The sequence below is a fragment of the Maylandia zebra genome, linkage group LG9 (assembly GCF_041146795.1).
Source record: "Maylandia zebra isolate NMK-2024a linkage group LG9, Mzebra_GT3a, whole genome shotgun sequence".
Taxonomy (NCBI): Eukaryota; Metazoa; Chordata; class Actinopteri; order Cichliformes; family Cichlidae; genus Maylandia; species Maylandia zebra.
In genome coordinates, this window is record NC_135175.1 from 12,180,500 (window position 1) to 12,195,044 (window position 14,545).

At 42.9% G+C, this 14,545-nt stretch overlaps 1 protein-coding gene and 2 long non-coding RNA genes across 4 annotated transcripts; 1 reads left to right on the forward strand and 2 right to left on the reverse strand.

Annotated features, from left to right (window-relative positions):
- Positions 1 to 3,320: 3,320 nt before the first annotated feature.
- LOC143420260 (uncharacterized) lies at positions 3,321 to 5,923 on the reverse strand. Its single transcript, XR_013100079.1, has 2 exons — positions 5,856 to 5,923; positions 3,321 to 5,582 (listed from the first exon to the last, which is right to left on the reverse strand). It is a non-coding gene; the product is annotated as an uncharacterized LOC143420260 (long non-coding RNA).
- Positions 5,924 to 5,932: 9 nt separating this feature from the next.
- LOC112432481 (uncharacterized) lies at positions 5,933 to 7,247 on the reverse strand. The gene is made up of 4 exons (XR_013100078.1): positions 7,132 to 7,247; positions 6,644 to 6,746; positions 6,154 to 6,318; positions 5,933 to 6,011 (listed from the first exon to the last, which is right to left on the reverse strand). It is a non-coding gene; the product is annotated as an uncharacterized LOC112432481 (long non-coding RNA).
- Positions 7,248 to 7,451: 204 nt separating this feature from the next.
- LOC112429906 (uncharacterized) lies at positions 7,452 to 12,513 on the forward strand. 2 transcript variants are annotated; one of them, XM_076888020.1, is made up of 12 exons: positions 7,452 to 7,632; positions 7,841 to 8,138; positions 8,360 to 8,512; positions 9,501 to 9,577; positions 9,786 to 10,116; positions 10,340 to 10,579; positions 10,737 to 10,860; positions 10,977 to 11,082; positions 11,182 to 11,420; positions 11,516 to 11,671; positions 11,769 to 11,931; positions 12,021 to 12,513. In XM_076888020.1, the coding sequence occupies exons 1-11, from the start codon at positions 7,558 to 7,560 to the stop codon at positions 11,905 to 11,907; spliced, it is 1,938 nt and encodes a 645-aa protein (XP_076744135.1). In that variant the 5' UTR covers positions 7,452 to 7,557; the 3' UTR covers positions 11,908 to 11,931; positions 12,021 to 12,513. The 2 variants fall into 2 exon arrangements, with proteins under 2 accessions (XP_076744135.1, XP_076744136.1); XM_076888021.1 differs by having other exon boundaries at positions 9,786 to 10,104.
- The last annotated feature ends 2,032 nt before the right edge of the window (positions 12,514 to 14,545 follow it).

Genomic DNA, 14,545 nt, shown 5'->3' on the forward strand with positions numbered 1-14,545 from the left:
CCCGCTCCAGCAGGCCGCAGAGAATGGGGGTGAGAGAAGACTCCAAACCTCCCTCAACCCGCTCATTGTAGTGTTGATGCATGTGTGTTCTAAGGTGCATTTAAAACCCAGGAGGGCATGGAGCTACCTGCCAGAGAGCAGCAGGTAAGCGCATAGTCCCTCCTGATAGCCCTCAATGTCTACGTGTATTTAAAATTGAGAGGTGGGCAACGACACCAGGGGTGGGGTGTACATGTATCGTGTATCCATGTATCCATGTATTGTGCCCACCCCCAAGATCCTATATGTGTCAGGGTCCCTGTGCCTACCCGGTCGGCTCAGTACGGCTACATATGTTTTGTATTCCTTTTTTATTTTTTCCCTGCTCTCTCCTCTCCCCTCTTTCCCTCCTCCCTCTGCCTGGGCGGAGCTTACCTGCGGGCTCCTGCCCTTGGCCCACGCACCTGTGGCTCATTACGAGTGATCCAGCTCCTTCATAAGACGGCAGCCCTGTGTTTCTCGTCGCTGGACCGTTGCCGACTCTCGTTAGTGTTAACCCCAGCTCAGTTCGTTCTCGTGTTTCCCTAGCGATCTTCTTACAGTAACCTTTTGCTTCTCTGTGAATAGATTTCCCTGGACCTACCCCTGTGTTACCTGAGCGATCAAGTGTGTGAGGATTGGAGCGAGCTTTTGTGTTTCTTGTGGAGTGTGAAGACGAGCGTGGAGCGTGGATGGAGTGAGGACTTTGGAGCGTGTGTGGACTGCAAGTGTCTTTCCCCCCCCCCTGTTCGTGTGTGGATTCCTGGAACCCGTCTTTTCCCCACTGTGTAAATAGATCACCTGGTGCTTCTGTAAATAAAAACCTTTATTGTTCCCTACTCAGAGCCTGCGCGTGAGTCCGTTCAGTCCCGTTGTGACAATATGTATGTGTAATGAGAGTGTGAGTAATGTGAATGTCTAAGTTGTGGGATAAAATTGAGGCAGAGGCAGCCAGAAGGGGACAGAGGGGGGGTAGCCTCCTCTGCACCCTGGTGACACCCCCATACTCCGCGCCCCGCCAGGGAAAGGGGGCCCAGGCCCATCCAGACCGGGGCCCAGTGCAGCAGCGCCTCCCGGCCCCACAGAGCCCGGGACAGTCCACCCAACCCCACCACAGAGAAAACTGCACCCACCCCACCATCCACTCATCTTCCAGACTACATAAGACAATAGACGCCCAGGCTGAGATCTTCCTCCACCTCTCCTGTATCTCCCCCTCCTGCAGAGAGAGTTCCTGAAGAGCGGAAAGCTCCAGAGAGTTGCAGCATGGCCTGGAGGTGTCACTATCACAATCTGCGGGGAGTATGATCATTTGTTATGAAAAAAGAAGACCCAAATGCAGACTCACAGGCTGGCAAGGATAAACTAAAGGCAGCCTGTTTATTTTGGACGGAGAGAATGATATGAAATATCTGACAGGGAACTGAGAAACTCAGAAACCTATACTGGGGGATAACACTAGGAAACATGACCAGTGAAGCTGGGTGACGAAAGGAGAAGATTAAACAATAAACACACAGGACGGTCATTAGGGAAGAGGAGACGGCAGGGACAAATCAGGAGTAACGAGACAGTTACAGCAAAACTCAACATAACCAACAAAATAAAATAGGAAGCACGTGTTTTGATCGCTGGCTCCAGTCTGCATGCTGAAGCTTCCTTTGGTTACAAGATACAGAACCAACGTTAGTGTGAATGAGACTATGAGAATGTTATATAGCATTTGCTCCACTTTGAATTCAGTTTGAAGAAGTAAAGAGACAAACAAACTTAAAAGAGACCATAGGATTAAAAAAACACAGACACCGCAAAAGGACGAAACACGGGCAAGAAGCAAAGTAAACAGAAAAGGAAGCAAGGAAATAGAAAGATAAGATCCACATGAATAGAATAGACAAAATATGAGTGCTTCAAGCAAACTGTGCAGGAATAAAATATAAATAGCAAACAGCAGAAATAAATAACAAATGGGGGAAAATATGTAGGATGAACAGGAACAAAGACACTGGAGAACAAAGTGGTGAGGGTTACTCAGACCACCATTAACTGACTAAATACATGGGAACTGGCAAAGTGAGACGCGGTCACAGAGAGTGACAAGGTACAAGGCGCACAAAAAGAGGGACTGGCAAAATTAGACGTCTATCAGAAGTACAGAATACAGAGACAGACAGGCAGACAGTGAAACAAACATGGAGACAAAACCTGCTACACACAGAGACAACACTAACACGGCCTGAACATGAAAGGAAACAAATTTAGACCAGCAACTAAGAGGAAGCACTAATTTGGAAGGGAAATAATACCAGACATATGGTGCACTCTGAATATCACCAGTCTGTTGCAAAGCTAACAGAGAGACAGACAAGCATTCACACCTACAGCTAATTTAAAGATACCACTTCAGCGTCACAGCTGGGTCCTTCTCTGTGTTATAAACGACACAGAGAAGGCCCCAGCTGTGACGCCACAGTAGTTCATTTGTTGACTGATACATCGATGTAGTCTCTCAGGAACGAGGGCGAAATGCCAACGACCGCCTGTCTGTTTTCAGGGCTGTATTTGAAGCCATGCTCCAATCAGGCAAAGTTTTAAGTGTTGCACATTTCGATGGGTTTCTTTCAGCTGACATAGTTTCCATTTGGGTCATGTGGTGTTAGATACCCCAGCGTGTGGTCATAGGGTGAAGAGCCCGGACGATTAGTGGGATTTTAGGTGTGGTGTAAAAATGACGCTGCAACTTTAAAAACGTTGTTGCTTTAAGGATTAACGTACAACCATACTTGGGCTGAGTTTGACACTGGTTCTCTTCAGTAATTAAAATAGCTTTAACACATGATAAGATCAAATGTCAGCTACACTGTGACAGTCGAGGGGCCACACTCAGATATATTTATTCGCTTGTTCTCTTTGTGTGATAAGAGTTTCCATCTGAATTTAACCCCTGTGTGGGGCTGATCTTTCATTTCATTTTATTTCAAGCTCAGATTCTTTGCCTTTGGCACATTTTCTGTGACGAGACTTCAAACCATTCCCACCGTCCTTATTAATCAACCTGGTGAAGTGATTCTTCGCAAGGTGATGGGATAGGAAGAGTTTCAGAAAATGAGGCCTTTTGTCTTTATTGGAGAGGTCAGTGCAGACAGGACGGATGGGGGGAAGGCGAGGGGGGAATGACACACAGGAAACGGTGTTGGTCAGACCCAAAGACAGGCGTGGGCAGTGAGGACTCTCACCTTCAGACTCACTGTCTAATCAGTCTGACAGTGAGTCTGAAGACAGAGCAACCCAACACACGTTACTATGTTCATCATCATCATCATTGTTTATTTATATAGCACTTTAAAAACACACAAGGCTGACCAAACTGCTGAACAATAGAAACATAATAGATACCATAAGAATAATAAATACGATACAATAATAAACATAGCGAAAAACAATAAAATACAAGTCAGTCAACCACTGAGTCAAAAGCCAGTGAATAAAAATGCTTTTTCAATCTGGATTTAAAAACCAGCACTGATGTCGATTGCCTAATGTGAAGAGGAAGATTATTCCAAAGCTTAGGAGCCACGATAGAGAACGCTCGGTCTCCTCTCAGTTTCAGCCGTGATTTGGGGACTGAGAGCAACAGCTGCTCAGCTGACCGGAGCGAACGAGTGGGGACATAGGGCTTCAGCAGGTGCCAGACCATTTAAAGATTTAAAAACCAATAAAAGAACTTGAAAATGAATCCTAAATTCAATTGGAAGCCAGTGCAGGGAGGCCAAGAGTGATGTTATCACTAAGCAGGACATTAAATCAAATTAATGAGACACCAAAACAAGAGCTGGAGCCCAAGACAGCCATGAAGTCACAGTGTACACAAATACACAAGAAACACAGAAACCAGCTGGGTGGATGTGGCTCGGGAACCTTCTGTTACCTTGAACGTCGGTGTTTTGAACGCTGGCTGCTCCAGTCTGCTTGTATTTGTCCAAGATTTCCCCTCATATCTTGGTTATGGTTATTTTTTCTTTTATTAAACTGATCACACTCCTGTTCATGAATAGAAAAAAAACCCATCAGTGTATTTTCACTTAAACAAGCAGCTGTTTTTTTTGCATTAAAGTTATATAAAAATGTAACAGTGCAAATTCCTCGCTGACAGTTTAACCAAAAGGCATTTCCAGTGGAAAGTAGCCGACATATCCTCAGCATAACCATGTATAATATCCACAAAACCTGAGAAGGTTGGAGAGAAGGTAGGCGAACTCTGCTGGGATCTGCGTTTAACAAAGTGTCTAAAGACGAAACAAAGAAATCTTTCTGTAAATGTTCAGATGCACAGACTGGACTGAAAAAGAGTGAAAAAGCAGCTAACGTCCAAAAATAAGAAAACTTTGAAAGAACTCCAAAAAAACCTGGAGAACTTTTGCTCAAAAAACAGTTTTGTTTTTTTTAAATTACAAGGCAATCTGACAAAATGTCATCAAATGAGACTCAAGACTTCTGCAGGTCTCTGCCATGACTCAATTTTTTTTTCTTAACGGCAGAAACAATTGTTCCTTTTTTACTTTGTTTCTATTTTCTCTTCTTGTTTTTATCTGTTGAACAACAAACAACATTCATGCTGATTCACATAATATCCTGTCTCTAATCTCTGGGATTTCCTCGTAGCTCTTTGATGCAAAGAACATCCATCAAACGCTCCAGCTTGTGCTCAACATCATCGTGAACGGTGAAGGTACTCTGACGAGAAAATACTCAGTCGACCTTTTGGTTGATTTGTTAAAGAACCCCAAAATAGCTGATTACCTAACAAGGTATGCAGATAATTCACAGCTCTTTTCCTGAATAGCTGCTTTAAAACTCTGCTGAAAGCCTTTGTCCATTTCCAGGTATCCCCACTTCTCGGCATGTGTGTCTCAAGTGTTAGGACTGCTGCATTGGAAAGACCCAGACCCTGCAGCCAAGGTGAGAGACGACAAATATGATAACCCACACCAGCTGTGCTTAACTCTGTAAGTTCCCAGTATTCCCTGAAACCATCACGTGTGACACAGTTTACATCAGACGTGATGCAGCTGACGTCAACACTGACCTTCTTGTGGTAACAGAGACTTAAAAAAATAATAATAAAGCAACAAAGTGGGTCGCTCTTTGACAGTAAATTCCAGTGCGGTCCGCTCCAATCTCCTCAGGCTGACTCTCTTCTAGGCTCTCCTGACTGTTCCCTTTACATGCTGATGATGTGTCTTGTAAATCTGGATCCCTTTCCAGCAGGACGCTCCTCTTTTTCAGACAGTACCTGAGCTGCTCTCTCTCCTGACAGTCAGCTGTCCACCTCTGCATGGCCAGTCGAGCCAGCGCCGAAATTTGAGGCAGAGCTCGGAGCAGAGCGGGCAGCCAGGCTGAGCACGGAGCAGAGGTTGAAGGTCGCAAACTGACATCCACGTCTTCCAGAGAGCCCAGACCTCCTGCTGCAAACAGACTGCACCAACCGTTGTCTCCCACCAAGCTGTTGTAGGACAGATCCAGTGCACGGAGTGAGGAGAGACAGCCCCGTCTGCACACGGCAGCTGCACAGAGGAAGAGGACCCATTGATAACTGATCACTTTATGCCTGTTCACTTTACTGTTTTGTTCACAATGTTTCTGATGGAGACAAAAATAACACCGAATAGTTTCATTGTTTTGTTTTATACGACAGCTACAGATGCTGGCAGCATGAAATAAATGAAAGAAATATCAATTTCCTTCAGGCTTTACTTGTCTTAATATACATTTATGCAGCCTAATGATCCACTACAGACCAAAAAAGAAAAAGTATAATGTCATTGTGTGTTAGTTACCCAGATGTTGCATGTCATCAGTGGTGAGCTCGCAGCTGCAAAGACAGAGCTCGCTGACGACTGATGGCTGCAGAGCATCCAGCAGGAGCGCCAAGTGACCGCCAACCACTTTACACCAGGAAATATCCACCGTGCGCAGATAGGACACCGCCAGGGCTGATGCATAAACACAAAGTTTTCACCATTTCAGGCTAGAGGGTGGAAGAGGTATTCAGGGAGAATGACTTGAAGGAAAACTTCTATAAATAAACAAGTGTGTGTGTGTGTGTGTGTGTGTGTGTGTGTGTGTGTGTGTTACCCAGAGCAGTGAAGGACTCGTTGCTCATGTAGCAGCTGTTGAATGGCAGCCTCCTCATTTGTGTCGCAGGGAGGGCGGAGACCAGCAGGTGGACCACACCTCCCACTTCCTTATTGGATGACACATCAAGCTCGGTCAGTGCAGTGAGAGAGGGCAGCACCTGGACTGAAAAACAACGAGTCACATGACTGCTGCAGCGAGCATGCGATTAGTGTCCGGCGTGTGAGATTGGTAGCAACTGACTCAGAGCCTCTAGATCATCTCGCGTGAGGCAACACAGGTGGAGGTCGAGTCTCTCCAGGTGTGTGACGTGAGCCAGGTGAAAGGTGAGGCGGCTCAGTCCACCAGCTAGAAGCAGCTTTACAGTATATTAATCAGAACAATGCTGCTCTCTAATGTATCTTGGTAAAGCGCAGAAAAATCTAATGTTTTATATGATACAGTGTGATTTCAGTAACATATCATAATGGAGGCTTCAGCAAGTACTTACGAAGGAAATCTTTCCTCTGCTCTTCAGTTAGTTCATCAAATACCTCCCAAAACATCTGTATGGTGGGGTGGCGGTCATGATATCTCCAACCATAACTTGTGTTCTGAAAACAGTGAAAATGACTGTTATAATCATAGAGTTTGTAAGGTCAGGCATACACTATGTTGCCAAAAGTATTCCCTAACCCATCCAAATCATTCAATTAATGTGTTCCAATCACTTCCATGGACACAGGTGTATTAAATCAAGCACCTAGGCATGCAGACTACTTCTACAAACATGTGTGAAAGGACGAGTCGCTCTCAGGAACTGAATGAATTCCAGCATGGTAATGTGATAGGATGCACCAGTGCAACAAGTCCAGTCATGAAATTTCCTCGCTATTAAATATTCCATAGTCAGCTGTTAGTGATATTATAACAAAGTGGAAGTAATTGGAAATGACAGCGAGTCAGCTGATGCTAAGGCTCATAGTGCACTTAAGTCACCAATATCTGCAGTCTGCTGTTGTTACAGATGTCCAAACTTCATTGGTTTCCATGGCTGAGCAGCTGCATCCCAGCCTTACACTGACAAACACAATGCAAAGCGTCAGATGGAGTGATTTAAGCATCTCAACACTGGACTCTAAAGCAGTGGAGATGTGTTTACTGGAGTGACGAATCACACTTCTCTGACTGGCAATCCAATAAATTTATCTCGCTGTCATGTGTTATTTTGCCGGGTTGTTTCCTCCCGTTGCCATGTAAACACAAAATAGTGTATATATATGAATATTTTCAAAAAATGCTCTGTGAGTTCCACATCATAACAGTTATTTACTGAGCAGCTCAGTTAGAACTTGCCACTCACACACTGAGCAGCACTCACTAACTTTCTATTTCTAAACAATTTGTTCACTTTTTATCTCAGGCATGTCTGAAAAGACATCAGATAACTTTTTCCATCGCTTTGAAGATTTGATTCAGAGAAAGCGCACAGGTGGAGATGTAAGTAACTAAACATACTCATTCTTGACTTCTCTGCTGATCAAATGTAAATGTTTCTGAGAGATGTGTTATATTTTGCTGCTTTGCACAGTGTAATTTTTGTGTAAGTCACTGTAGACAGAGCAACTGTCAGCGCTTCACCACAGAGTCCAGGATCCTGGACTTTCACAAAGCTCAGAGCAGTAAGACAAATGTGTTCTTTCAACAGGCAGACACATTGCATATCGCACAGAGACCCAGAGATTATGCTGTGCAACTCCCACCTTTACCTGAGCAATGCGCAGGCTCTCCACAGAGAGTCCAGAGAAGCTGGAACTGTTTGGATGACCCCTTTTGGAATCAGGAGGACCCTGAAAGAAGTCTGAGTAGCCTCAGCTCTGCAGACACACACACACCAAGTGATCTGAGGGCCATTCCTTTCATTGTTAGTCCTGTTGAGATGACACCGCTCACTCCAGTTCCTCCACCTCCTCGAGCAGCTTGTCCATCGCAATTGCGGTTCAAAGGTGATGCTTTTCTTTAGTGGTTACACCTGCTGTTAATCAGTTAGTTTAGATTTTAAAATTTGACACTGTAGATTATCTATTTTAATGCTAAATTACACATTCTTGCTGTCCATTCATTTTATATGCTTTTTTGAAGAAAAAAAAATCAGGAAGAAAAATGTTTATTGTTGTTTTTGTAAGATGTCAATTTGTAGTTATTTAGTTATTTTTTGTCTAAACAGACACGAAGTTCATTCGTGGAATAAGAGTCTTGACAGCAAAAGACAAATTTGGGCCTATTTTGACTCCAAAACCTCCAACAGTTCCCATACCGCAAAAACGAGGACCTCGGCCTGGGACGCTGCTGCCCCGTGCAAAAGTCGTCCCTATAGACAGTAAGTGGTTTTCCTCAGTAACTGTAGAAGATGCTGAATAATCAAACTTTAAATTAAGAGATTTTTTAAAAAGATTTTAATGAACAATTAATCACTGCATCATGCTTCGAATTAGAAGAAATGACAGTTTCTTTTTACTAACCTCGTTGATTATCAGACAAGAAAGCAGACAGTCAGTGCAGTCAGAATAATCCAAGAGAGAGCAGGGTCAAACTCCCGCCTGTAGCTACACCTGTAGAGAGCCTGTCCCACAGCTTTAGTCTGCTGTCTTCATTAGAACTTTAAAATGAATACTAGATCTACTTCTACTGAATGGAGAAAAGGTTCCTGAGAAGAGATTTAATTTTCAGTATCTAAGAAATTTGAGGCGTTTCTGAAGGTACTGTACCATGTTAGAGCATCTTAACATAGAGTCCTTGAATACTAGGCAGTTGTAGAGGATGAGTTACTCTACTTTAAATGACTCCCACCCCTTATTGGAGGATTTCAGCTTCTTCCTGTGGGACAGAGGTTTGCAGACCCTAAATGCAGGCGAAGCTTGAAGAAACAGCTTTGTCCAAGCTGCTATTTTGTTGTCGTTGTAACAAATGACACATGTTTTTTTTCTATATTTTTTAAAAACTGTATTTATTTATTTACTGTACTTATTTCTCTATTTATGACAGTGCTTTTATCTCCTTTTTGCTGTTTTATATGAATTTATCAGTATAGTGTTGTCTAGTTTTAGAAGCTGTGATTAGGACGTCTATTTAAATTTGTTGATTAAAGATCATAATTAGAGATCATAACCTGCCTTTGATTTAGACATGTCTGATATTTTTGTAAACACAAAATAGTGTATATATATGAATATTTTCAAAAAATGCTCTGTGAGTTCCACATCATAACAGTTATTTACTGAGCAGCTCAGTTAGAACTTGCCACTCACACACTGAGCAGCACTCACTAACTTTCTATTTCTAAACAATTTGTTCACTTTTTATCTCAGGCATGTCTGAAAAGACATCAGATAACTTTTTCCATCGCTTTGAAGATTTGATTCAGAGAAAGCGCACAGGTGGAGATGTAAGTAACTAAACATACTCATTCTTGACTTCTCTGCTGATCAAATGTAAATGTTTCTGAGAGATGTGTTATATTTTGCTGCTTTGCACAGTGTAATTTTTGTGTAAGTCACTGTAGACAGAGCAACTGTCAGCGCTTCACCACAGAGTCCAGGATCCTGGACTTTCACAAAGCTCAGAGCAGTAAGACAAATGTGTTCTTTCAACAGGCAGACACATTGCATATCGCACAGAGACCCAGAGATTATGCTGTGCAACTCCCACCTTTACCTGAGCAATGCGCAGGCTCTCCAGAGATAGTCCAGGGAAGCTGGAACTGTTTGGATGACCCCTTTTGGAATCAGGAGGACCCTGAAAGAAGTCTGAGTAGCCTCAGCTCTGCAGACACACACACACCAAGTGATCTGAGGGCCATTCCTTTCATTGTTAGTCCTGTTGAGATGACACCGCTCACTCCAGTTCCTCCACCTCCTCGAGCAGCTTGTCCATCGCAATTGCCTGTTTTCTCTGCTAAACATTCAGGAGCAGGTCGGTTCAAAGGTGATGCTTTTCTTTAGTGGTTACACCTGCTGTTAATCAGTTAGTTTAGATTTTAAAATTTGACACTGTAGATTATCTATTTTAATGCTAAATTACACATTCTTGCTGTCCATTCATTTTATATGCTTTTTTGAAGAAAAAAAAAATCAGGAAGAAAAATGTTTATTGTTGTTTTTGTAAGATGTCAATTTGTAGTTATTTAGTTATTTTTTTGTCTAAACAGACACGAAGGTCATTCGTGGAATAAGAGTCTTGACAGCAAAAGACAAATTTGGGCCTATTTTGGAAAAACTGCAGCATTTCCAGGATGGGATTGTAACCTCACCTGGACACACAGTACCAACCAAAACATTTACTGCAGTAAAGCCTTTGACTCCAAAACCTCCAACAGTTCCCATACCGCAAAAACGAGGACCTCGGCCTGGGACGCTGCTGCGCCGTGCAAAAGTCGTCCCTATAGACGGTAAGTGGTTTTCCTCAGTAACTGTAGAAGATGCTGAATAATCAAACTTTAAATTAAGAGATTTTTTAAAAAGATTTTAATGAACAATTAATCACTGCATCATGCTTCGAATTAGAAGAAATGACAGTTTCTTTTTACTAACCTCGTTGATTATCAGACAAGAAAGCAGACAGTCAGTGCAGTCAGAATAATCCAAGAGAGAGCAGGGTCAAACTCCCGCCTGTAGCTACACCTGTAGAGAGCCTGTCCCACAGCTTTAGTCTGCTGTCTTCAGACGACTGGTAAGAAACGTAGTAAGGAGACATTAAATACTGCACAGAAACAGTGCTGCATAATGTGGCTGTGTTATTTGTGGTGTTCCTGAAGTCGTGTTCAATGTTGTGTTGTGTAAATACAGGATTAAGAAAAGACACGGCTTGCAAACTATTCAGTCTCTGGCAAAGCACCACTCGGACATCCTGAAGACTAAACTACATGAAGTGTGTCTGGTCCTCATTGAGGAGGTATTGCACACTTTATGTTTCTTATATGCGTTTCATGCAGCTAGTTTCCCTTCAAGTGCATACTACAGCCTCAACTGATGATTTTCACTCACATTTTAGGTGAAAAACCAACGCTCAGCAATAGCCTTTGAGGCCATACATGCCATCAATGAGCTCTACATTCAGCTCCAGAGAACAATGGACCCAGAAGTTGAAACAACAGGCCGAGCTCTATTGCTGAAGCTTGCAATGACCAACAACAACTTTCTACATCAGGAGGTCAATCTGGCGCTTGATGCCATGGTGGAAAATTGCAGCCATGGACGGATTCTGAGCGCTCTGTTTAACACAGGACTGACGTAAGAGGAGAGAAGAAGCTGTAGTGATTTTATTAGAAGACATGAAAGAGAGATCATGTTCACTGAGTTGTGTGTCTAATATTGTCCTTGCTCAGCCATCGCTGTGTTGCAGTGAGGAATAGCACGGCTCAACACCTGCACCAGCTGGCTGACAAACTTGGAGCAGCCGTCACCCTGAAAACAGGAACCTTCACTGAAAGATTTCTAATTGCTGCCTCTAGAATGGCAGGGGATGCTGCACCTGAAGCCAGGTGGGTACTTTTAAATGGGTTTGAAGTGCATCAATGTTTTATTTTCTGTGAGTTTACACAATTAATGAAAATTAATGACAACTGTAATCTTCCACAGGTACCATGGGCGAACAATCATTGAGAAACTGACCCTTCACAAGGACTTTATGAATTTGTGGGTGAAGATTGTCCCTGAAAAAGACAGGCGTCCTGTGGAGAAGAGCCTGAAAAAGACAGGCGTCCTGTGGAGCGCCTGAAATTCAAAAGACATCTGTCCAAAAGTAAGAAAACGTCACACTTCAAGACTGACTGATGGCTTGGACCACTGGAACTATCATCTTCATGTTTTTTCTCTTTCCTTTCTTTCCAGACTGCCGGGATTTCTTGGACGCGTGTTTAACCAAAGTCCCGGAGACGCGGCCGACGCTGGAGGAGCTACAGCATCACACTTGGCTGAGATAAGCCTATCACACACACACACAAACACACACAATTCAGACGTTATCATTTATGTGTGATGTATGAATTACCTTTCTTTTTTTCAGGAAATAATTTTTTTTAATTGGCCCACTTTAAATTTCAGTGTTTTGGAATTCCTGTAACCCCCCCCAGCCATCCCAGGAAAGGGGATCTCTCTTTGAATGGGCTTTCCCGAGGTTTCTTCCCGTCAGTCTGGCCCCCCCAGGGGAGTTTTTCCTCGTCTTCATAGAGAGCTTGGGCTGGCTCAGGAGCTCCATCAAAACTGTCTTTATTTAATTACTCTAATGTAATCATATACTTTAAAGTAATCAAATAAAAGACAGTAAAAATCTGAAGACTTGAAGTAAACTTCCATTAAAATAAAACTTGTTTAATTCATCTTTGCTGAGGATACTGTGTTATTACTATTTCAAGGATTATGTCAGAACACCGGATACTGGTACCCATCCCTACCCATCACTAGGGAACAGAACAAACCAGACATCAATTACAACAAAAATGACACTGACCCAGCCAGCATGACTCGTCTGCCTTAAGAAATGTTTAGCAATATTACAAATTGGGTGATATGCCTTAAAGTAGCTTCTCATGTGTTCAGCATTGACCTGTATGCATTTTCCCCTTCTCAACCTCATACCAGTGATACTGAGTGGGGTGAGGGAGGAGTAGCTGTCTCTCATTTTTATAGATCCCATACTGGCCCATCAGGCCATTGATGGCAGAACTAGCTTTTCTGTTCCACTACTGGCCATGACCATTGCCTTTGAACATTGACTTGGCGTGATTTTTTTCTTCCACATCCCAAATGGTCAGCACTCTGGGCGTGGCACACGAGTGGCTGATTTAAAATGAAGCAGGTCTCTCTCTGAGAGTCATTGTGAACATTCAGAATGCTAGATCACTTTCTACATGCTCATTTTATGAAGTATTTGAGAGATTCCTTATCTATACTCTGTTTAGGGATGGGTATCGTTTAGGTTTTATCCGATACCGGTACTTTTGAAACTGTGCGGGTGCTTAAATGGTGCTCTAACCGTTGCTTCCTTCTCTCACCCCAACCGGTCGCAGCAGATGGCCCCGCCCCTCCCTGAGCCTGGTTCTGCTGGAGGTTTCTTCCTGTTAAACAGGAGTTTTTCCTTCCCACTGTTGCCAAAGTGCTGCTCATAGGGGGTCATATGATTGTTGGGTTTTTCTCTGTATCTATGAAGCGCCTTGAGGCGACTTTTGTTGTGATTTGGTGCTATATAAATAAAATTGAATTGAATTGCTTAAAGAATGGAGAACACAAACTTTGTCCAAAAACCTCTTATGTTTTTATTTTTAGCAGTCTCTTTTTTCTGCAAAATGATAACCAAGTTAGCCTTTTCTTTTGATACAACATACCTACTTTGTTTGGAACCGGTGAATAATGGAAAACATGTTTAGCTGTTTGTTTTTTTTGTAAAAAGATAACGGTGTTAGCTTTTTCTGCAGCCCTATCAAACAAGAAGACAGTCGCATGTAACTACGACGGTGTTTGCTAGTTCACCTTACATGCATTAATGTAATAACGTGGTTAGCCTACTCAACGTAAATTACACACGAACAACATTAAGCTCCTCACGCAGAGAAGAACGGTTGCTGCTGCATCATCATCCGTCTGCTACACTGGCAGGGCTAGGGGCCAGGACTCTCCTCTTCGGGTTTTTGGGGGATGTTGCTAACTCCAGGTCCAATAACAGGCAACCCACCCGCAGCAGATGTGCTCGGTGTGAAGTCTCGCAGCAAGCTATCAAATACGGCGCATTTCTCTGCTTTTAAAAAAACGCTATTGCGTTGCCAGGTGTTTCATTGGATTCGAGGTGTTACTTCCTTTGCACAGTATCACAGTATCACCTTAAAGCACTTGTTGCTGCTGAGTTTGCATATTTTGCTGTGAAGTACAGCCAGACTTTTGACCGCTTTGCCTTGGACATTTAATCTGTAGCTCTGCTCTCAAAGAACATACGTACCTGGACCCGCCTACTATCCTCGGAAACGTAAAATGATTGGCTAGAATCCAAAGTGTATGACATCTCAAGAAAAAAAAAAGCCACCCGTATCCGGTATACCCGCACCCAATGTTCCCTCTAATTTTTCATGTGTCTGAGCGAACACAGAAACTCCCTGAGCGATCCCTTGGACCACTGTGAGCAACAGCAGACGTGTGCACTGTGGTGACGCCAGCATTGAATCCATGCAAGTTACATGGTTTATTAAAATAATAAAATTACAGCATTTACATTTATGTTAGACTACTTTTAATTAACTATTTTAGCCCACTTACAATGAAAATTTAAAAAAACAAAACAAAAAAATCTTGTTCATGACCTGTGTAGCATGTTAACACTATTGGAAGTAAAAATAACTTGAACTCCAATTTTGAAAACACAAGTT

Coding starts and splice junctions, on each gene's coding strand:
- LOC112429906 (XM_076888020.1), top strand. CDS start 7,558: ATGTCTGAAAAGACATCAGATAACTTTTTCCATCGCTTTGAAGATTTG. Junction 10,580..10,736: donor AAAAGTCGTCCCTATAGACG/GTAAGTGGTTTT, acceptor GTTGATTATCAG/ACAAGAAAGCAGACAGTCAG. Junction 11,421..11,515: donor CTGTTTAACACAGGACTGAC/GTAAGAGGAGAG, acceptor GTCCTTGCTCAG/CCATCGCTGTGTTGCAGTGA.